Source organism: Ailuropoda melanoleuca, chromosome 6, assembly GCF_002007445.2.
Source record: "Ailuropoda melanoleuca isolate Jingjing chromosome 6, ASM200744v2, whole genome shotgun sequence".
Taxonomy (NCBI): Eukaryota; Metazoa; Chordata; class Mammalia; order Carnivora; family Ursidae; genus Ailuropoda; species Ailuropoda melanoleuca.
Window position 1 is genome coordinate 66825875 of NC_048223.1, and position 24528 is coordinate 66850402.

Sequence of the window (24528 nt, forward strand, 5' to 3'; positions counted from 1 at the left end):
ATTCATTGCCACCTAGTTCTGAATTTTAATAACATAATGACTCATCATGATTTTTACATTTCTTAGAGAACCAGCTTGGCCAGACCATTGCAGTTGTTTTTACTGGGGTCATCTGAACTACGGTTCCCAGAATGCTCATGAAAGGGATATGCTTATGTGTTCTGAACAGCCATAATCTATCATGGCTGGTGCCAGGTCGACACATTATGAGTTTACAGTGTCAGCCCAGTGAATTAAAGCTTTGTTGTAGACCAGCTTGCTATGCAATTATTTCCAGCTCATATCCTATAAATATCACTCTTCACATGACAATCAGCAATTTCCATCTAATATTCTAAACATCCATGTTTTGTGTTAATTGTGTTGTCTGCTTCTGCACCTAGAACAATGTGACATGACTGGTACCGATAGCTTAGAAAATAAATTTCACTATCACTAGAACCTATTTAAGGAATATTCTACCTTCTCACATTTTTGTGGAGGTGTGTGGTATTTATGTTGAAATAATAGGAAATGAATTTAAATAGAAACACTTCTCGTGTCTTATCTCCGCTAACAAAAAAAACATAATTTACAATAAATTAGCACTGCAGTTGCTAGTGTAGCTTGGCTCTGTTTTGCAATTCTCACAACGAAGCTCACAAGTTGACACTTTTCTGATAAGGTAATCTTTATAAGGTAGTTCTGTAGGTGATTAAATCTGACAGATGCTAGTGAGATGGTGAAGTTCAGAGATGTAGCAGCAAACGCTTTAAAAAATTCTTGCTAAAATAATAAAATGTCTTATGATGTACCAGCAGGAAAATCGATCTAATAAAAGAATAAATCAGTTATAAGGCTGTACTTCTGGTGTCTACAACCAAAAATAAAATTACTTGCCAATGAGCAAGTAAGCAAACCAATTATAACAAAATAAACTGTAAGGAAAATGGTATTTTTTTAGAATAAAGAATGACTGTAAAATATTATCTTCCCAGGTGTTTCTTAGTATTTACGATCATTGCTGAGATGAACAGAATAAAATGTTTCAAATACAACTAGAAGCTAAAGAAATAAAATGTGCCTTTTCATAACATTTTGATATTCTATCTGTTCTTCAAAACATGCCTTGAACACCAGATCCCTCAAAGGTAAAATCTCCGTCTTCTCTGAGGGCAATGATGATAATCAGGTGGCTGACGTTCACAATGATACTCCAGTCCAAAATCTGTTAAGGCTCAGTTGTAGATTGTATAATTAGATTAACCCAATTAATACTATGGCTTAGTTTTGCAATGTACCTTTATTATTTGAATGGTTTTAGTCCTGGTTTCTTATTTCTAGTAGGATTTTGAAACAGTACCTCATTGTCCTTGCTTGTTTTTGATTACTTAAATGATGTTAGCTTTGCTGGAATCGATTGATACTACAATCTGCTGAAGCACTATGTTACAGCATGTGTTGTTTTCTGATTTTCTTATCTAAATATCAGTTGCCTAATGTATGGAGTTCATTTATAAATACCAGGAAGTTCCCTGCATCAAGTAAATTAACATGCTGGGCCACATTCTCTGGCTTCTTTAGCAACCCTTCATGCCAGGGCTGTGTTCATACAAGTGTGAAAACCAGAACGATCCTTCAAGGCTTTTCCTGGCCTGAATAATTTCTTCATCAGGGAAGAGGCTACACTCATCCTAATATTCCAGTCTTACCACCACAATCTATTCATCTGGCATAACTCCATCTCACACGGACGCCTTTCGGAAGAATCGAACCATTAATAGGGGAAGAACATGTCAAGTCAGGGAGCCAAGCTGGAGACCTGGATGAGGAGTGGTCTGAGTTATAGGTCATAGTAGATGGCTGAAGTTGGGACATGGGCTGGTGGCAGGGAGGAGAGACAGAAAAAAATCGCAAAATTTGGCACCCTGTATGCCAGTAAACTTCTACATAAGAGGGAAATGGTGATAGAATGATCTATTGACCACAGTGATTTCCTACATTTAATTATTCAATAAATATTTATTATTTTCCCATTATTTATCTGCCACCTGCAGGAAGTGAAGTGGGGAACAAAACACCAAGTCCCTACCCTCGAGAGATCTTTGTTTATCATTATTGTAGACATAAATAAGTGACATGAAAATATATATTAAAAAAAGCAAGCTTCACACTTTTAAGCTGTCTCTACATTCCTGGCACTGTGTAAGTGCTTTACACATATTGATTTAATCTTTACAAAACCCATGTGGTGGGTAACTACTATTATCCCCATTTTCTAGACGAGGACAGTGGCCTTTGTTGTAAGACCACATATGAATAAGCATCCCCAGAGAGCTGCAGTTATGCCTTTTACTTGTGACAATGACTGTGTTTCAACATAGCAGGTGATATTTTGGTGCAAAGAATTTTAAAATAAAATTTGTGCATTCTGTTTCGCACTCAAAAGAAATGAATGATTCAAACTATGAAAACAGGTGTCTAAAATCTGTAAGACAGAACAAACACTATAGTCCCTATAGGACAGCTGTTGAGATCAAGCCAAAGCACCACTGGGTCTCTGCCAGAAGAGTACCTTGGTACAGCTGTCTAATTCCTTTTATGAAATGGATGGGACTGATCAGAAATTAGAGCCACAGGATGGACAATGAAACTCGTCCACAACAGAACGAATATCTCATTCACCCAGGTTTGACTTTAAAATTATATCAGCCATGAAAATTATTTCACTGTCTTCTGTCACAAGTAATCGGGCTATATTTAATTTTAATCATTAAAATGTAAAAATAATAAAAGCCACCAAAATAGTCTATAGTCAATTTTCTGATAAAGCAAATTTGTTTTTTCCTCCATTTGTGATTTAAATAGCCTCCAGAAAGTTTTTTGGAACTAAGTGTTAATTAAAAATATGGAAATGGATTTAAAGCACATTACAGCACACAGTGGAAGAATAATCACAAGAGATTTGTTCACACAACCATACTCATTTCTCAATGTGTTTTTTAACTGTCTGGGTTATTGGTTGCTTTTCTGCATGTGCCTGTTCCTAGAAAAAACTGTGATTCCAGAGAAAACAGTAATTACAATTACAACAAATGAGACAAAATGCTATTTGAGCGGGAACATGCAGTTTTAGTCACCAACAGCAAACCGATGCTCCTATACCTTCCTGTTTGCACAAACAAATTACGCATGTTCTCCAATTTGCTTATAAACCAAATGCCTTTTACATCTCGCCATCTTAAAAAAAAATTACAACCTCCATGCCTTACTTTTGTGGAGTTAATTTGGAATTATGCACTGTAGGACTGTGAGGAACCCGTGAACAAATTCTTTCTGAAATTCCCTGAGAACTTATGCTTTCAGATCCCTAGTGTGCATACATCATTTTACTTTTCCGATCCTGTATTTTTTCACCTATAAACCAGAGAGAAACAGTTTTGGAACTCCACAAAAAACAAATCAAAACAAAAAACAGTGGGGCTGCTCTTGCTGCCAAGGATGGCATGGGCTTTGTAGTCAAATAGATCCGGGTTCAAGTTCTACCGGAATTTCCGATTCTCTAGTTAGTTGTGTGACCTTGACCAAGTTACTCAACCTCTAGGAGCTTTGGGTTCTTCATCCAAAAAATGAGGTCAATAAAACCTCTCTTCACAAGGTATTATGAATTGAAGGACCTAATATTTATAATGTGCTTTCTAACTAGCTCAATGCTGGGCTCAGAGTAGATTCTCAATAAACGAGAGTTTCTTTTCTTCGTCAGCAATGTTCATTTTCCTGGATGGTGGCCAGGGCTGCCACAACTCCAATGGATACCATTCACATTTGTTTTGAGGACTGGGGATGCTGGTGGGAGGCCTGTGGAGAGCAATGTGAATCATGGACCCTGGAGTTGGAAAATCTAGAGATTTTCTGATGTTAATGTTACTTCCATCAGGAGCTGAGGGGGGGGGTGGGGAGCAGTATCTCTGAGGAATTCTTTAGAATTTTAAACAACTCTTAGTCAGAGAAACAACTCTTAGTTTAAGCAATGCAGTCATGTCAGTGAGAGGTGGTTTTGTTGTCGGTATTATGGTAAACAAGCGAATACTCTAAGACTCATTCATAACTGAGAAATACAGGTATTGCATTGACGCAACAATAAACCATTAGATTTGCTTCTCCAAGTGGTACAATTTTTCATGTTAAACTTTTCAAACTGAATCACAGCAGATCAAACAAATCGGCAGCCCTGAAAATTTTTAAATGACTCGTTACCCTAATGGAGTATTTAACACCTAATGAATGCCGCCTTTGTACAAACACCTGAACTAGGGTCCCAAGATGAATGACATAGTCTCTGCCCTCAAGTCGTTTCCACAGAGCGGTGGGAGATCACTCCTGCAGGGCTATAACTCAAAGTACAATGGAACAAATACTCTGCCAGGGCAACAAGCATAATGCTCTGAAGCACAAGGGAGATCAAGGAAAACTTCACCTAGGTGAATGAGCTAGCGTGGAAGGGCAGATGGAATATTGATTGGCCAGGATGAGGAAGAAGTGCCCTCCCAGCACAGAGGGCCGCACAGGCAAGACTCACAGCTGGGAAGCACCTCCATCACGCTTGCTGGCTGGCTAGGCTGGCTTTCTGTTTTCCCATAGCAAATGTTTATTGAGCACCCACTATGTTGTGGGCACTGTGCATGGTATGACCGGAATTCAAGATCTCTGAAGGCAAGATCCTGGTTCTGGAGGCTACACGGTGAGGTTAAGAAAAAGAAGGGGGCAGATGTGACACACATCACACATCACAGAGGTGCCCCCAACTCCTGATTTAATGTTAGGGTCAAGGGAGAGGGAACAACTAAAGACAACCTCAACGTTTTGATTCAGAAACCAAGAAGCTGGTGATGTCACTGAGAGATAAAGAAAATGAAGGAGGAACAGGTTTGCAGAAGATAATTAAGTAGAAATAAATGGACAAGCTGCAGCCTGTCTAAGATTCCATTAAGTACTGAGACTGTCATCCAAATAATCTTCTATATCATGACAGGAAAATACTGAATCTGAGGATCTGCACAGGCTGGCGACTTTGAGGCTTGGATAAATAGAGAAAAGGCCATTTGGAATTTAGGAACATAGGCTATAACATCTGTAACTGAACTAGAGATGACCTAGCCTAGCCCTCCCTCTATTTCTTTACAAATAAAACAAACAAGTTCCAGAGATACTCTCTACTGGGTAGCAGAGCCAATCCGGGACTCTGACTACACATTTAAGGGGAAAAAAAAAATCCAGATTTCTTAAACATTCAAATCTGGAAGACAGATACCACCTAAATTTTTCAGAGTGGCCATGATTTCAGTTTGTTTTTAACAGATTCTAGGTGAAAGGTCTTTTTTTGCAAAAATCTATTGCTGTATGTGCCATTGTCCACAAAACCAGTTTTGTAATTAATTTCCAAGAATTCAGATTCCATGAAAAGCCTCGGAAACTTAGAGGACCTAGAGCTGTTCCTGGGAAGGAAAGACAAGACTCTTTTTAGGTTACTGAAATAATGACACCCCCATCTATATAATAATGGGCTGCCCGGGCATGGAAGGCCTGGGTGCTCCCTGAAAGAGCCCTGTTTCCAGAACGTCAGGCACACAAGAGTAATCAACAGCAGTTTTCTCTGAAGCACGAAAATCCTGCCCTGCTGATCAAAGAAGAATGACTATTGCACTTAAAGAACCAGTTAGTGGAGGTTTTAAAAGGAGGGCTGGGGGAGGGATGGTGGAGGGAGCTAGGCTGAGAGGGAAATATTTATAACTGTGACAACATGTTTCCTTGTAATAATTTATGAGCCCACTGGAGAAAAAGGAAACACACAAACTATGAATAAAATATCCAAAATGTAAACATCATGCCTTCTGCGAATTTTCTCTAGCTAAAAATTAAAGTTGAGGTTGACTAAAGTAAATGACTACATTTTCGTGGTCTCTTATTTCCTTGATGCTAAGGGTTACCAACTGATTTACAACTTCCTGTGTTGTTTTTTAATCTATATTTGTCAGCACATTTTTAATGTCAGATTACTTAAAATAGACATCTTGGGTCTAAGAGGTCAGGAATAATAATATTATGTTGACTTCTCTAAAGACTTCATAGCACTCTACAAACATTCTACTTTAGCCTAAAAAACAGCTTTACTATTTCTAAGTGAAATTAATTTCAATATAGTTTTAAGAAATTTGTTTTGTTTTGGAGGGTTTTTTTTTTTTTTTTTTTTTTTTTTTGCTTCCAAAGTATAATGACTTCAGGACTGAAGTGCAAGTCAATCGGTATGCTTTGAAGTTAAGTAAATTACATGGATAGCTTTATCCAGATAGTTTCAGCCTCTTCTTACTCAGGTAATTTAAGCTGTGAAAATAACAGGAAGTCCATGAAAAGAGAAAGACTAGAACCAAAGACTTAGGGTTCCTTCATTTGTCAGAGTTTCTCTTCTAATCATTATGACTTATTGTCTTGAATGATTTCTGCAAATTCCAGGTACTTGTTCAAAAAGAGTATTTGCAAATATAAAGGCCATGAAATAATTTCATCTTCATAGAAGCTATCATAAGATATAATTAGAATGCAACATATATAAAATCAATTTTTTAAAATTTATATTTGAAAATTCAAAGCCGGCTTTCTGCAAAGATAATTCAGTAACTCATCTTTATCATGCTAATTTACAGATCCTGATACTTAATTCTTGAAACAGGAGGTAATTTAGAGTATTTCCTCAATTTTAAATATTCAAAACCATCAAGCTTTAAATAGAACGCCAAGATGAAGTCAAAACATATTTATCCATGATCAGAACTGTTTGAAATACTTTACACTGAGTTCAAGGATATGCCTTTTAGAGTGTAACTTAGTAATCTAAACAAATATACTCTGAGTGGCTTTTTAAAAATATCTTTGAAAAGCATTAGTTATTTTCCAATTATTTATGATAGAACCAACCATACTTTCCCTCTCTCACCCTGAGAAAGTTGCAAGATAAAGTCAATCTAAGAACCAAATATACAATGTTGAACTTAGCAGTCTCAAGAGCTCCAGTGTTTCAGTTTTCACAAGAAGGACATGTTAAAAAATGTGTCCTATAAGGCCCTAACTCCTTACCTTTGATGACATCTGTTAAAGGAAATCTTTTGGAAGTGAACTCAGTCTGGACAACCACAGGCCACACTGGATGCTGAAAAATGGAAGGTGGAAAGAGTGATAACTCGGGTAGGGAAGGGTGGAGAGGAAGTTTTTCTAATTTTGAAAGTTAGATGTAAACATTCTCCTTTTCTAAATAGGTGGTTTGCCTTAGTCCTGATCATGCCACAGAACAACTATGCCACGAGTCTCCAGAGAGAAGTTATTTGGGTCCAAGGAATTCTTCAAATAAGATGACATTGGATATGTATTTGGTAATTTAAAGGCTGTGACCATATGGAAATAGGGTGATGGTGTGTCCTTATTAACAAACTCTTCTGCATTAGCTGGACTCTTAGGGCAATGTTAACAATTGACATAGAAATGGCATGAACCGGTATTCTCAATATGGCTACTCTACTATGTCTTCCAGGGCTGGCGTTAGAAAGATGATCCTTTCAATAATAACAGTAATTATAAGTAATAATAATAATATACCTTTGGGTTTAATAATACTTTCCCTTTGAAGAACTCCCAGAATTTTCATCCACATTATCTAATTTGTGCTTGAAACAATTCAATGAAGTAGCCAGGTAGCAATTATCATTATCCTACTTTTACAGATAAACAAACTGAGGCCTAGGGATTTTCTTAGCATCACACAATTAGGAATAGAGCCAAGTCTAAAGCCTATAATTCAGTGGTCTATCTTCCAGATTATTGCCATCTTAGAAAATATCTGGGTATCTGAAGAACTGTTCTATCCCTCAGGAAATGTTTACCCCAAAGCCAGATCAAAACATCTTTTCCTTTTAAATTGCATTTACACTACAAGAAGATACTTTTTTTTTTCAAATTCATTAGAGAGGATTTTGTTGTCTGAGGTCATTAAGATAGGAGTACTCAGATTTCTTTTCGAATTGTAATGTTGGCCTTAAGCAGAACTATGCTTGGAAATACTAAAGATGTCTAAAATACTCTGGAATCGGTTTCTTTCATTACTTCACTTTTTAAAAAAAATTTCAAGCCCGAGTTAAACAAGATCAAATCAAGAGATATAAATAAAAATGGCCACAAGGTGTTAACTCGACTGTCCTAGCCAGACTGCAGTTTGGTTTACTGTGGCCCGGCCAACTTAAATTCTTCCTTGGCACTTCAGCTGGAATGGGTAGTCTTCATTTCCTGTCCTAACTTGTCCTGTGTCACCGGTCACTGTTGAGGTGATCGGCATGTGGATCTGGTGGTCTCAAAGCTCTGTTAAGTTATAGATGCTCAAACCGCCAGTATGTTGTGGATAAAAATAGAAGTTGCTATTAGATGTCTATTCATACCCTGCAGAAGCCTGGCAACATTTTGAACCTTTTCAAAATGTAAATACTGCATATTAAGCACAGGAAAGAAAATTAATGTGCTGCATTTGCAAATTTATTTCCAAGTCAAAATGCAAAGGGGGAGGACTCTTGTAGCAGAATTGATATTCTACATTTATGGGGTATATTAAGAAGTTTGTAATGGCCTGAACACAAAAGAAAACACTTTAGAAATGAATTAATTGAAGTTTCTATGATAATCTGAGCTTTTGAATTTCCTCTCTTTTGATTTTAAATTTATGGCCTCAGTATGACATTACCAGGGTTTATTGCATTTTGCAGGTGGCACTCATATGTTGTTACTTTTTGTGTAGTATATGGTGGGCAATGGGTTACAATTTTTGTTAAAAATTTCCAGAACCACACATGTACCTCTTCATTAGACTTGCAAATGAGTAATGCCTTTTTTCAAGGGCAGAAAATAGTTAAAACTTTACAGGAATTTTTGTGCTTTTTTTCCTTAGTTAGTATTGGGAAATGTTTGCAATAAAGTTTGCTTTTTGAAACTTTGACATTTTGTAGTAAGTTTTGATTTACATATGAAGTCATCATCTGACAATTTGAAACAAATGTCTTTTTAAAGCATACCAGTTTTTTGTATGTATTTCTATCGCTCCAAAAAGGTTTAACAGATTTATCTTGCTTTCTGCTGTTCAAAACAGTGGAAAGTTGTCATTTCAATGGCATTTTTTAATATCTTGAATATTTTAATAATTAGATGTAATAAGTTAGTAATTGCCACCTTGACCATAGATTTCATCAGTACCACCACTCCCCACAAATCCCCACACTTTTCCCCAAAGAAAACAATAAAAAAATAAGTAACAATAAACAAAAACATTAGAAAAACAACACAATAACAAAAACAGTAAGCCAGAGTTTATACTATCAATAATACTAACACATCAAATAGAAAAAGAAAACATGAAGTAACACAATTTTCAGATAAAATTTTTATACTTCTTCTCAGACAGTAAGATCTGAACCAGATTCTAATTCCTATCAGCATTCTTTAAACCTACGCTGACCCTGTACTTAGTTCCAGGAGGACTCAAAATTCCTATCACTTATTCCCATGATAGATGTCCATTTCATATTGAGTATGTAAAATCTTAAAAGTATTCTACTGATTTCATTTGGCTTGTAAAATAAAGATGTTGGATTTTTTAAAACCTATGTAATGTTTCAGTGATGAATTTTTGTACTTACGTGTATTAAATTATGCCAAAAAGCCATTTATTTGATATTCTTTAAATACCATAGCACAATTCAACTAAAGCTCAGATTGTAAACCATCTTAAATAACACTAATGCAGTGTGCACGTAATGAACAATATAGCTAACTTAAGTTAATTTTCATGTAACAGATAACATCTGGGGGAAATGTATATTGGTAAGTTATGCAAAACTAATTTTCTAGCGACCACATCTGTAGATGTTATTTATTGTATGTTCACTTAACAGTCCATTATTCTGTTTAGAAATCTATTCTCTTCTTTATTAGAGCTTTTAATGTACTCACCTTGGTTCAAATGGTCTGCTCATTATCAGAAAAAATATAAATGGCATTCACATGGAACAACATGATTGTTTTTATTATATCCATTTGTGTGCAAGCATTCAAAAATGGCAAGAGAAACACATTTATTGCTTTACATTCAAAGTAATATTTAGGGGGTATTTGAAAGTCAAGCAAAACCAATCATTTGGCCAAATGGATGTATGTGTATAATCAGAAACTCCTGATTTTTAATCTCAGCATTAGGCCTCAGGCAAGTCACTTAAAGTCTTTTCCTTTGTTTCCTGATCTGAAGATTATGGGTGCTATTCTCTTGGAGAAGAAGAAAGGGTGCTTGCTAAGTCTGGGTACCAAATAGAAGAGTTTTTTTAATAAACATACTTGATCCTTTTTCTGTTTTTATTTTCCTGGGTTTAAGAGGTAACATATTAGACTTTTGAGGAAAAAAATATGAGACAATTACAATGCTACAGGAATGTATAAAAATAGTTATAAAACTAGCTTTATTTAATTTGCTTCAACTATTCATAGACTTGAGGAAATTATAACGTTCTTTCAGAAAATCTAACTTAATAAAGCTGACCATGTCTTTCTGTTTTAAATAGATTTTATTACAGAACCAGTGATGTTGTAAAACATGAGGTTTTGTTCAGAAAAAATACAAAGGACTAATTGTATTTTTTTAAGAAAGTATTGCATCAGACGGTTTCATTTAAACATATTTGCTGGCTCTGTGCTCTCACCACAATTATTGATTCTAATTTTCCTTAAACTTGTTTTTTAAAAAGACTACTTAATGGGGGGAAAAATCACTATGATGCTTCTGGCACTAGGTTTATTTCAAGCTATATATTTGGCAGTATGCCTTCTTATTATTAATGAGATGACTTTATATTTACCCCCATCTGAAATTGGGGCATTTCTTTCCTTTGTAGTATCTTAGTAACAAAGCCAAATGCAGCTTTGTGCAAGAGAAAAATGTAGCTATGATTTGGTTCACTGATAGTATGCAAAACACTCTGAAGCAATTCTCACCACGAGTTTTTGTGCAGGAATTAAATCAAATGAATACCTGTATGGGCTGTGAGATATATTCATAAAAATCAAGCAAAAGCAGTTCTTGAGATAAACAGGAGTTTCACTCCACCAAAAAAAATAATAATGCGGGGCTGGGAGTGGTCCAAGTTCCCAAGTATGTGCCCAGTATACACACACACACACACACACACACACACAGTGCCAAAGACCAGGAAAAGTAGGTAGTTGGCAAGTAGTTCAGATGAGCCTTGTAAAGAAATGCGAACCACAGAGGTGTAAGGGTTGAAACTTGAACACAAATATCTGCTTGGAGCGGGAGGGATCTGATACCACCAGGATGCAGGGACAGTCTGCTGAGAACCTCCACCAAGGGGTCAGAAAAAATTAGCACAACATCCTAGCCTGTGTGTAGAAAAGCAGAGCTGCAACACAATCTTGGCAAGAGCAACAAAATAAAATTCTGCTTCACTAAAAGAAATATTTTACCTTGCAGATTCGCTCATGCTTTCTTTCTCAGGGTCTAGAGTAAACACAGTAAACCCTATTGGGTTCCCTTCTCTCCGCTTTCCAATGTCTAACTCAGCACCACTTCCCCCAAATTCCCATTCCTCACCCTCTGTAAAAGTCTATACCACTCAGTAAATGCCTCATCATCTGCCTTTGTCTCTGGATTCCCATGTGCAGCTTATTTATTTTACTGATAATGTTGCAAAGGGCACTAAATTATATTTAGCTGTTTCATTTTCCTAGCTTGGTAAAATAAAGAGCAATATAAGGTGTGGGAGGATGAAACACAAGAATGATGAACAAAGGTACAAATAATTTTGTGGGAAGAAGAAAATGCTTGCATGTCTCATTTAGGGGAAAAAATGACTTATGAACGTGGTAAGAGAAAAGAATTGTTCTGATATATATATTCTTTACATTCTATTTTGATTAACATTTAGTCAACTTAAGAAGAACAATCTGGAATGATATCACCTAACAGAATAGAGATTAAGTGATTAATAGCAATCAATAATTTCCAAGTATGGCAACATGATGACATGGATACTAAAAACTGCACAGGCCAAGAAGTCGGCACAGCAGGGTTTAACTCCCAGCCTGGACACTAAGTGATGATTTCACCTTTAGCCAGCCATTTAATCACTTGGTTTCCAAATTGCCTTGACTATAAAGTTCTAACACTTCAGTCCTTCTCCATATTTACACTAAGCAGCAACTTCCTATAAAATAAAATGGAAGTTAGTAATATGAATTCAATGCAAAATATATTGGGATGACCAGGCAATAGCTTGAGCTTTCAGGACATTCTCAAACCCATCTAAATAAAAAATATTATTGATGTTCAAATAACGAGACATTACAACCTGTAAGTTATACCTAATCACATGTTTAACATGTAAGTTAACTTGAAATACTGTGGAGAAGTTAGAAATGAATGGATGATGATTTCAGGTTTTTCCAAGTCCCATGGGATGGTAATTATCTGGTGATTTTATGCATTTCTAGAGTTTTGTCTTTCAACATGTATGTTCAGGGTCTGACTTTGTTGGCACATGGTGGGTGGCTTCACCTCTGGGCCTCGAAAGCAAGCGCACTGTATAAATGAGAACATCAACATACCGAGTTACAGTGAGGAATGTAATAGGTGTGAAGATCAAAGCACTGAGCTGGGAACGTCTTTACAGATCAATGGAGATGGGAAGTCAAATTATGATCAAAATGTTAAATATTAAATGATTCAGATGTTTGCTGTCATCAGTACCCTCCTCTTTCTCACCTCCAAGTCACGATGGGATGACTTCTTTGAGTCCTGTTTCTTCAATTCCAGTGTTGACCAACCATCGCCTTCCCTCAGATTTGCACACTTGCTACACAATTCTGAAGTGCTCACGGTAAGGTCTTGCCTTGCCCTCTGAGTCTTTGGTTGGTTTTGCAGATCTCCTCTCTGACTCATAGTGTACTGGCTTTATGCATTAACCTTCAGAGTCTTTATTGTCCTCATCACCAAGTTCTTAGTGGCCACTTTGCCGTTGCCACCAAGAACGGCCACACTCCGCTGAGTAACATTGGTCACCATTAGGCTGTTGGTGAATGTTTCAAGCACCCAACCTCTGCCAGAACTGGAGAAAATATACAGAGGATCTAAAGCATGGTCTCTACCTACAGAGAGCTTGTAGGCAACAGAAAGGGGACACCAACACATAAACAATTAAAGATCAAGGCAGTATAAAATGAAGACTTATGCCACATAGTATAGACAGAGAATAAGATAGTAGGAAGAATAAAACGCTAATTATCAGATACAGAGTTACTGAGAGCAAAAAGCAATAAGGACCTCAGAGGGCCGTGGTGTCAAGAATTCAGAGTAGATAGCACTTAAAAGATAATAGATTTGGAGCTATATATATATATATATACACATATGCACACCTATATAAAAATTATGTTACATTATATATAATTATATATTATCATATAATTTTAATTTAATTGATAATAGGTTGGTTATATGATATATGTTAGATAATATGTGCTATGCATTATATACTATATATTCATTACAGTGTGGAGAAAGAAATGAATGAATTGGCTGAAACTGTGGTTAGTCACCAAAGGCTCTGTCACGACACAGCTCTTTTCTTCCCTTCCAGCAAGTGTTAGAGGTCGTCAAACCTTCAGGTGGTCTCTTCCCAGATCCTTTAGAAGAAGGAATCTCATCTGATATTTATTCAACATTCATAGAGCCACCCCTAACATTGGATACAGAAATGAAGGTAAGTTTCCTTCTGTCTCTTAATTCATCTTGGCTCAGCATTCTATTCACTACTGGCAGGAGGAAAAAAACCAGATGCTCTTCCATTTTCTTTCCCTCTGATGTTTCCCAGCTTAATATAGATATTTCTTTAGGGTGGACTCTCTGGTGGCCCAGCTGAGGATGGCTCAGCAATTTTCATCTCTCCACCTTCACTTTCCTCAAAGTAAGCACCGATTAGCAGCACCATGACTTGATCTGTCCTGCTGCTTATGAATAACACAAATGCAGGATAACATCCAATCAAAGTCTTCTTCCAGATCGACATCATTCCTTGTAGAAAAGTACCGAGGAGAAGTTTGAGGTTACATATAAATCACTGAATGTTCCAGAAGTCACTTGAATGTTCTTTTCTTTTAATATTCCAGGGATTGGATCAAGAACAAGGCCCTGAGGAATCCCAGTCAGAAGCCAACACTTCCAACGTGGATCCTTTAGTGGGTTTCACCACCAAAGATATAAAAGCAGTGCTGGGTCAAGTTACAGATGATATTTTAATCGGCATTCAGGTACTCAGCCTTCATAGTGCGCTCACTTACTTCATTAATACTGGTTAATTAGCCAACCTGAGGCTTAATGTCTGTAAACACTACCCACACTCTGCCAGCAAGAGTGATGTTTATGATGGAGGACTTCAATTTCACATCTCCCCGTAATTCACAGTTGAGTCATCCGAGACTCAATTAGGTCACAAAACAGACTCACCAACAGCACCTAGTGTGGGGTGTGTTGCCAGTTTCCAAAATCACCCATCATCGAAACCCAAAAAGTAGCATGATAAAGACTTCATGACTGTCACACTGTAAACATGGGTCACGTGAGAGTAAATGGAGTACGTTTCTAACAGCAAACACAGAAGATCAACCATAAATCTTAGGTAAGTCTTCTCACCAAATTTCTAAAGAGAGGCCTTCAAATCCTTGAACTCCGTCTCAGATAGTTTGTTCCTTTTTACATATGGCTACTAGCTAAGCAATGTACACCGGAGACTGCAAGGACATGGTGGGGACAGCCATCCCTGTAGCAGCTGGATCAGTCAGCTGAACTTTATGTTTAAGCTTTTTTTCCTGTCGAAACAAAACAAAACAAACACCCATCTCTACCACGACACAAAGGCTTGCATCATTTTTCAGGCAAAATGGTTAAATAAGTGATTGCATATTTTGAGAAGATTTAGGATTTCTTGTAGAAATGACCATGAATCAATAGAACAACATACTACGTGTTTAAAATATTGATGCATTGCAGGGAAAGATTTAATTGTTATCTGAACATGAGATGATCTACCAAAAGCTCACTATATTAATAACTATTTAGAAAGAGCAAAAGATTAGCTTGGCATCAGCATACCTTGTTACTTGTTTAATCATCAAACGTTAATGCACTATTTACATGAAGATTTAATGATTTGATACCAACAGAATCAGCCAAAGTCCTCAGCTTAATAAGGGGTGTTTAGTGTTTACCAGAAATAGTGGTAGAACACGTTTTACACAAAGCTTTATTGTTAACAATCCCATGAATGTAATAACTGGTTACTGTGTGGAAGGGCAGAGTGCAGCTGAATTAAACTGAGTTCAGAACATATCTCCTTTTTAGATTTGATAACATTTCATCTAAATATAGTTTATGTATAATCATGGCCCTGGGCTCCTTTGCCATCCTGCAGCTCTGAAATTATTGCTAAGGAACTACTAGACAGTAATAGAATTGTTTGCAGGCCCCCAAAATTGAAAACATCTTTACCAAGGCCATGTTCCATGTAGTGAGCAGTATATTTTTAACTGTTCATTGAATTTTTTTTTTTACTGTTAGGGTTTGCAACATTTATACCACTACTCCATAACAGAAAGAATATGATTGCTGTATGTGTGTGTGTTATTGTCCCTTTGGCCCAAAGCCAACCTTGCTGGGCCTGGAAGTTCATTAGCTGGTTCATCTCAATGCAATTAGGCATAGAAAGGACTTGGACCAGAGGTGGGGGATGCAGATCCTTTAGGTGCCACAGTCATTTCCATTTTAAGCGGATTCATGGACATTAGTCTGGGCCAAATTACTGCCGATTTTTCAATAAAATGGCTTGATGACGTGGATTTACACAATGTCTCAAGATATAGCAACCCCCTTTATGTATTTTCTCTCAACAATCCTGGTAAACTAATGAGAACGAGCCAGGCACTTCTCTGATAAATAAATTGGAAAATGATAGACATGGAAAGATTAAATCATTTATCCAGTGTTTCCAGGGTCGGAAACTGTTGAAAGGCCCCGAACGGGAGCTATGACCTGGATTCTAGTTCTAATCCCAGTGTTATCCACAAAAACCACACAACCTCTAATATCACGACCAGACTACTCTGGACTTTAATACTTCGGTGGTGTGGCACGATTTCAGTGTTTACCCTTGTGTCTTGGTCAAGTCCCAAGTTTAATTACTCTCTGCCTACCTAAATTTTTTCCCATGTTTTAGATAGGTAAGTTATTTTCCCCTTCTAAACCCTGCCTTCCAATGTTGCTGGCTCTTAAAACTACAGCACCCCTGTTCAAAGGTAGCCACATGTCAGTGGTCAGGTAGGAACACGCTGACTTGCTGTAGGAACATTTAGTGAATTAGTATTTGTAAGATGTTTTCAATTTTCCAATAGTTTTTTTTTTCTCCTTTATTTAAGAGCCATGCTGTTATTACAATTTTTGGAGGAAAAGGCAGGAGAGAATTCATGTTTTGAATACAGTTTCTTTAGAGTTCCTTCTCCAGTGTAGTTTCAGGCATTTTTCACTTTCTATAATTCAGAAATTTCAGAGAATGTAGTGTGAATCTTTAAATTTTTTATGTTAATCCACTTACTTTCCCATTGACGCACTTCATAGTTCTAGAGATTTATTAAGAATGAAGTTATCTTGGCTCTGAGATGTTAATTAAAATTATACTGAATAGAGCAAACATTTTAAGCTTATATAGTTTAGGTATTTTAATTTTAAAGATACATTCAAAATGAAATTATTTTGGCCCTGAGTTGTATAATAAAAATTATACCCAATGGAGCAAACTTTAATATATTTAAAGAATTACATTTCAGAGAAATATGAATCCTAACACTAAATTCTTACATTAAATGTTGGCTGTTGGCCCTGTCTAAGCAACAGGGTAAAATAATGTAAAAACCTTGAGGGAAGTTTGCCATCTTGGGACCATAGGTATTTTTAGGTCAACTTGAATTTCCAGGTTAGAAAAGCTGAGTGGGAGAATACCTCAAGGTAGTGGTCAGTGAGAGGCTATTGAGCCCAGGTCATAGGTTTTCCATTCATCCCTTAAAGGCAATAGAAATTTTCTCTATGCTAGTGGTTGTGGGACAGCTGCTCTGCTCAGCCATGTTCCAGGGAATAACAAGGAGACATGGTAGACTAATGACAAACTTGTTCTTGACCAGAGCAGCAGGCTTTTCATCCAGGCTCTGCTGGTCGTGCCTGAACCGAAGGACTGATCACCATAGTCTAGAGATCTGGAATGTAGCTCTCCTCTGTCAGCACACGACACTATCTGGCTTGCAACTTACCCTCACGAACCTTCTCCCCCAAGCCCACACCTGTGTCAATGAATTTTGTTTCAGTGAAATACCAGAAAGGTCTCCAGGTTAATGTGCAAACAGTGGTGACACAGTGAAACAGAAGCTGGTAGATGATAGCATCTGTCTCCTTAGTTGAAAGAAATGAAATTATTAGTGGACATAGAACACATTAATTGCAAGTGGGAAGAGTTAACTGTTCAGGTAGAGTGGTGCTTCTCAATCCTTTAGAATTGTGACAAGGTTATTTCTTCAAACCATGTCAATTCCTACATGGTCTAATAGGTTGCATGCCAGAAAGAAGCAGGAGTACCATATTTTAAAAATATTTCACAAGACCATACTACTGAAATATAACATTGGTGAATATACCAGAAAATTAAGAGTTGGAATTATGAATTCAAAAGTTAGCATGTAATGTTAACATACTTAATTTTTAATTACTTAATTTTTCAGATAAGAACTAATACCTAAGGTGGCTAAGTGCCTTGTCCAAGGCTACATGACTAAATTAATCCCTAGGTCTCCATCTCCTAGACCAATGTTCTTTCCACCTCTACTAAAAACATGACCAAGGGGGTTAGTGATTCCCGAAAAATGACAGAGTTCCTTTGTAACCTGGAGGACCATGTTCATTCTTCCTTGCCTCCTCCACCCAACCACCAAGAAAGGAAAATGGAAAAAAATGAGGAACCAGAGGCAGAGATTCATCTAGGGCTTGATGAAACTTGAGCCAGGGGCCCCTGGGTGATGCAGTCGGTTAAGCATTGGACTCTTGATTTCAGGTCCTGATCTCACGGGGCTGAGATGGAGCCCCACGTCATGTGCTACTCTCAGTAGGGAGTCTGCTTGAGATTCTCTCCCTCTGCTCCCACTTCACACGTGCACACACACACACTCTCTCTCTCTCTCTCTAAAATAAATAAATCTTTAAAAAACAACGACAACGAAAAATACTTGAATCAAAAAGACGGATACTCATATAAGGATCCAGAATTGACTCCAGTGTGATCTTTCCAGAAATATTGTTTCTTACCATGAAGGTGAAACAAAATCTCGTCAGATAAGGTAACCAGAGTATACACTTCAAAACTATCTATTACAGTTACACTCATAAGTAAATGACTAAGGATGTAAATTTATATGTAGCCCAAAACAGTATTTGATTTTTTAAAATGTATTCTGTATAAATTGAAATAACTGAAGTTTCTCAAAGTACAGTTACCCCGAAGACATCAAATTATGTTATAAACATTAACATTCTAAACTTCAAGTCGCTCGTTCATAGTTATGTACATAAACTCCTCCCCATACAATCGTAAACGTTTTTTAAATCACCTAAACAAAACACTAGTTTTGCCACATTGCTCACCACTGGCTTCTCTATACATAATTTTATTATCTATCATGAAAAAGGGAAGACATTTCCGGGCCTACTAATGTTCAGATAATGTGGAAGGATTTCTGGAATTGTGCAGGTAGCAATGTCAGCCCACAGAATATCACTGCCAGAGGCTAAATGCTATCACAGCTGCAGCAAACACAAAAACCTGTCAGCAATCACATACTTTTTTCTACCCAAACTATACCACAAAGTGGCATAATTCCAAGAGTTATAATGTATGATGAATATTCTTAATTATAAGAATTGTTCTAATTGTGAGATTATTTGTGTTGTGATTTCACAACAGAAGCTTTCTGAGATCCCATTTAGAATGTATCACACAGGAGACAAAAACATCGTTGCAAAGGGGTGGGGGGGCCCACAACACCATACTAACTGAGCCCAGAGCAGTTATTCTGATTCGGTGCTTATTGGTAAAGTCTGTCTGAAAATACAGATAAATTACCCTATCTTCCAACACAAGGCTATGTGAAAAATGGCTGTCCAAATACCACTTCCTGTTCATAGCAGCCATGCTATACATCGGGAATGTGCAGAGAAATATGATAAAGTGTTATCACATCACAACAGGCTGAAACACGGCTCTGTCTGCAAAACAGGAAGGTGTGTGAGGGATAATGTCTGTCTTTAGGCACTATAGTATGTCAAAACCACAAAGACAATGTGCAGCAAAAGATAGCTCCATCATAACCACTTTTTTATGATTGTCTTCACAGACCAAGATAAACGAAAAGCTGCAAATACAGGAAGAGGCCTTTAATGCACGAATAGAAAAATTGAAAAAAGCCTGAGGACTCAGTACAAGGAGAGTGATGCTAAACTTCACAGAAACAAACACAACCAGCCGAAATAGTAGACTCAAGAGCAGAGTATCTCCTTCATTTCATTGGGAGAGGAAAACCAAGCCCTGCGTTTTATTATCCTGAGTAATTAGAAAAGTATTGGCCCCCATTTTGCTATCTCCTTTCCCATAAGAGCCTCTGAATTTATGGCACTAAGTGCAATAAGAACAGTTTGTATACAAGAGTTTGGAGAATTGTATATAAAAATACAATTACTTTTACGATACTCCTTTGACATTTTGACTAATAAATGCTATTCATCTTCAGGGAGAATGATGCCAACTTTTTTAAATAAGGAAAAATAATAATAATTTTATCCATATTGACCCAGTGAGTTGCCACATTACTGGAGCCCTGTGAACAGACACCACACTGCCACGGATAAAACTTGCTAAACAATAGCAATTAAAATGCATATACTATGGGGTTTTTTTTTTCCCCCTTAAATCACTTGGTTTTCTTATTTAAACGTTTCAGTGTGAAACCAATTTTCTGAAATTATATAATGCAGTTTGAAGCACTTTAATTTATTCTGTACTGTATTTGTTATTTCTAATCTTGTTACTCTCCCAGGAGAATACATGACCTATATAAAAAGAAGCAATGTATAAATGGTTATTAAAGAACAACCTATATATAGATTGTAAAAATCTTAAATACAAATCAAACTCACAGAGCTCTTAAAATTAACCATTATATTGCAGTAGAATGATTGAAAACATCTCATGCCTTGAAATACCTTTATTAAAATATGATTTTAGAATAAAAATATTCATTTGCCAACTGATTCTTTCAGGTTGGATAAATTAAATTAATTACTAGCTAGGTCCCTTCTAAATTTCTTAAACTTCAGAGTATTTGAGAATGGAGAGCATTACTAGGAAGGGGAGACTTCCTTCAAGAAGTTTCCAGTTTAGGGGTGCCTGGGTGGTTCAGTTGGTTAACCGTCTGCCTTGGCTCAGTTCATGATCTCAGGGTCCTGAAACCGAGTCCCACACCAGGCTCCCGGCTTGGCCTGCTTCTCCCTCACCCTCTCCCTGCTACTCCCCCTGCTTGTGCTCTCTCTCTCTCTCTTTCAATCTCTGTCAAATAAATAAATAAATAAATAAATAAATAAATAAATAAATGAATAAAATTTTTTTTAAAAAGTAATTTTGAGTTGATAAAGGAATATACACACTTAGTTAAAGGCACAACAACAAAGTTGTAGACAATGAAAAATAAATTTCATCCAAGCTAGGTACCCCCAATTCTCTTCCCATGAGGCAACTGTGGCTTCCGGTAAATTCTTTTTTTTTTTTTAAGATTTTATTTATTTATTTGACAGAGAGAGAGAGAGCGCGAGCACAAATGGGGAGCAGTAGAGGGAGAAGCAGCCTTCCCACAGAGCAGGGAAACCGATGCGGAGCTTGATCTCAGGACCATGGGATCCTGACCTGAGCCAAAGGCAGCCGTTCAACTGACTGAGCCACCCAGGCACCCCCTAGTAAATTCTTGGAGAAGTATTTTTTATCCATTTAAATAACTGGATACTTGTATAGAGTGATCTTTTTTTTTAACATAATTTGCATTGTTCTTTACATTGCTCCTTTCTTCAAATAATATATTTTGGAGATAATTCCCTATCAATACATTTTAAGGACTGTACAGTATTTCATTTTATCAATTCCATAACTTTTTAAAATAGTCCTATTGATGAACTTTTTATTGCTTCCAGTAATTTATTATCACAATGCTACATTGCCATTTTTATGAACATATATGATTGTACTTGTAGGATGAACTCCTAGGAAAGGAAATTTCTAGGTCAAATTTAGTGCCTTTCCAAGATATTTCACCAACAGTGAAATGAGAATACGTACCTCTCTCTACATTGTTACCGAAAATAAGCATTGGCCAATTTTTTATCTTTGATATTCTGATAAGTAGAACATAATGTCACACTGTTAATTTGCTTTTATCTTCTTACTCCACACAGATTGAGCAACATCATATGTTTATAAGGAAGTGTGTGTGTGTGTGTGTGTGTGTGTGTGTGTGTGGTTAATCCTCTTAATAACCCTAAAGAGGAGAAAGATAGGTATTTAGCCTCATGTATGATTGTACCTGTTATGGAGCCTGAAGCTTAGAGAAATTATCAACTTGAACCAAGTTGCACAGTTAGTAATTGATAGATCTGGGCTTTTAACCCAGGTCTGACCTATTTTATAGATGAGGAAACTGGAGCCCAGAAAAATTTTAGGTACTTTTCCCATGATTGCACAGCCAGTAAGTGGTAGAAACAGGTTTTGAACTTAGGTCTCTATGATCACAAAACCCACCTTCTTCACCTTTATCTTCGTTGAACTATCTCCTTGTCAATATGAAACAAAGTGAAAACTGACCTTTCTTTTTTGTAATCAGTTATAATAAATGAAACACCCATTTTATTGTTAGCATATTAAGTATTTAGAAAAGTTATGCAAGAAAGGAAAGTGTAACTCAGCTTCATTCATTCATTCATTCATTCATTCATTCATTCATTCGTTATTCAGTATATAGCATTGAGTACCTAATATGTACCAGGGCATTTAGTAGTAAGCCAAACAGACATGGTCTCTGCCCTAATAATCTAGTAGGGGAAACAGTTAATACTAACTGTGATAAGGACAAGCTTTGGGGAATTATGAGAGTATTGAACAAAGGAGTCTGGGAGATCATGACATGTCCCACTGGTTTTGACATTTGGGCTGGGAACTGAGGTGTACCTAGAATTAACTAGACAGAAGAAAGTGAAGGAAGAGGAATTTCAGACAGAGTGCAAAGTCTCTGGGACACAAGGAGAGGCTGAACAATTTAGACACAGTCAAAGCTCTTGCAGGGTCCCATAGACCATATTACAGAATTTCATTTTTAAGCTAATAGCAGTGGAAACTTGTTGATAAATTTTAAATAGCAATTGACATCAGATTCGTATTTTTTAAAAGGTCATCTCCCTGGTGCTAGGACTTCTATCCATGGAGACAAGGAAAATAGTATTTTCATAAAAGGATTCCTACTGCTAATGATGCTAAGCTCCACTTCTTAGCAATTCCTATGAGTGAGAGAAATAAAGAAAAATTTTGACTTTTTGAAGTCACAGGGTTCACCTACTTGAAGCAGTCTTTGGCACAGAAGCAGCCTTCTGAAGAGCCAATTAAAAACCAATACCAACCTATTACTTAGACAAGCAGCAATCTTTCTCTTAGCATCCACAGTAAGATATCTTTCTTCCATCTGCAGGAATAATTTGGGGCATTTTTTTCCTCACCTCCATGATAAGTTTCAAAGAGAAAATATATTCATTATGTTATGAACAAGCCACAGACTGCCACAATTTCAGGTATTTTCAGGCACTGTTGCGTCTAAATATAGCTGTGGAGTCATTTTTCCAAAATCTGAATATAAAGCCCCTATTTCTATCCTCCATTTGATTGGAACCATTCAACCATCCTGGTAGATAATAAGTTCGCATGTTCTTAGATTGCATTTCATTATGCTTCAGTTCCCCTAGAGAATAAACGTGCTCCTTTTCCCAACAATTGTAGAGGAGAAATACTTCTGACATCTCAAATTTCAGAAAGCCTCAGGAAGACGTCCCTCTTCTGGACATCAAAGTCTTTTTTTTTTTTTCCTGGACATTGATTTGTTAAATAAGAGAAGTTAGTACTCCTTCGCAGCAGCCAAAATACCTATTAATTTAAGTTTTCTAAGCAAAAAGGAATCTAAATCAAAATAATACCATCTTGCTGGAATTCAAATTCCAAAACAAAGAAAGAATACCAAAAATCTCTTTTGTTTTTAGGATCCCTCCTTTTTTCATGGAAGTACCAGCAGTGGAGATTGGCTTATCTTTTTTCTTGGTTAGCACCACCAAAAAGTTTCTTGTTATTTTACTTAATTTTTAGTTTCAGAGAATGCTCAGTGCAAATGTCTCTAATGGTCATTTGATGTTTGTCTCTTCTTTTGAATATATTCAGGGCACTTTCTAGCTAGAACAAATGACATAAGACAGATAAGATACTTGACTTGCTGGAGTTTGTGGAAATGATAAATTTTATAATCTAGAACCAGATGATAAACAAGGGAAGGAATAAGAGGATCTTAGATAACAATAAATGACGCTAATTAATTCAAAGCCACAGAATAGAAGGTTCTGGGATGTGGGAAAGCTAGTTTACCGGGGGTGCTCTGAGAACTCTGCTTGGAAGGGTTGGCTTTCAAGCTGAGACCAGGATAGAAGAAGCCAGCCATGGGCTACATCACGGCTCATTTGTTCCAGGCAGTGAGGATAGCAAGTACAGTGCTGTTGCCATGGAGAACCTCCCATCACATAAAGCAGTTCTCAGGCGAGGCAGGTGTACCCAGGTCTCACTTGTGGGAAGTCACCTGGCTGCTGTGTGACCTCAGACCCTAATGTTCCTAATCTAATACCTTTTCCACTCTGTCATGTTTCCACAGTCATATTGTCTTGTCTAAAAAATACCTACATATGGGGCGCCTGGGTGGCTCCATCATTAAGGGTCTGCCTTCGGCTCAGGGCGTGATCCCGGCGTTCTGGGATCGAGCCCCACATCAGGCTCCTCCACTGGGAGCCTGCTTCTTCCTCTCCCACTCCCCCCGCTTGTGTCCCCTCTCTCGCTGGCTGTCTCTCTCTGTCAAATAAATAAATAAAATCTTTTTTAAAAATACCTACATAATTATCACCACAAAATGCTTATTGGGATAGCCTGAAACCCAAATAAGCCCTACTTAAAAGACTCTTGGCCCGAATCTCTCTTGCAGAAGAATTTCAAATAACTTATGTAGATATTCTACTCCAGAAAG

General features: G+C 37.0%; 1 protein-coding gene across 1 annotated transcript in view; it reads left to right on the forward strand.

Annotated features, from left to right (window-relative positions):
* Nucleotides 1-20612, forward strand: part of CABCOCO1 (ciliary associated calcium binding coiled-coil 1) — a 116767-nt gene extending 96155 nt beyond the window's left edge. The window contains exons 6-8 of the mRNA XM_034662570.1: nt 13713-13835; nt 14242-14382; nt 19558-20612. Of these exons, the coding sequence (XP_034518461.1) occupies nt 13713-13835; nt 14242-14382; nt 19558-19632 (339 nt within the window). The 3' untranslated portion in view covers nt 19633-20612. The remainder of the gene's footprint in view (nt 1-13712; nt 13836-14241; nt 14383-19557) is intronic.
* Nucleotides 20613-24528: the final 3916 nt, after the last annotated feature.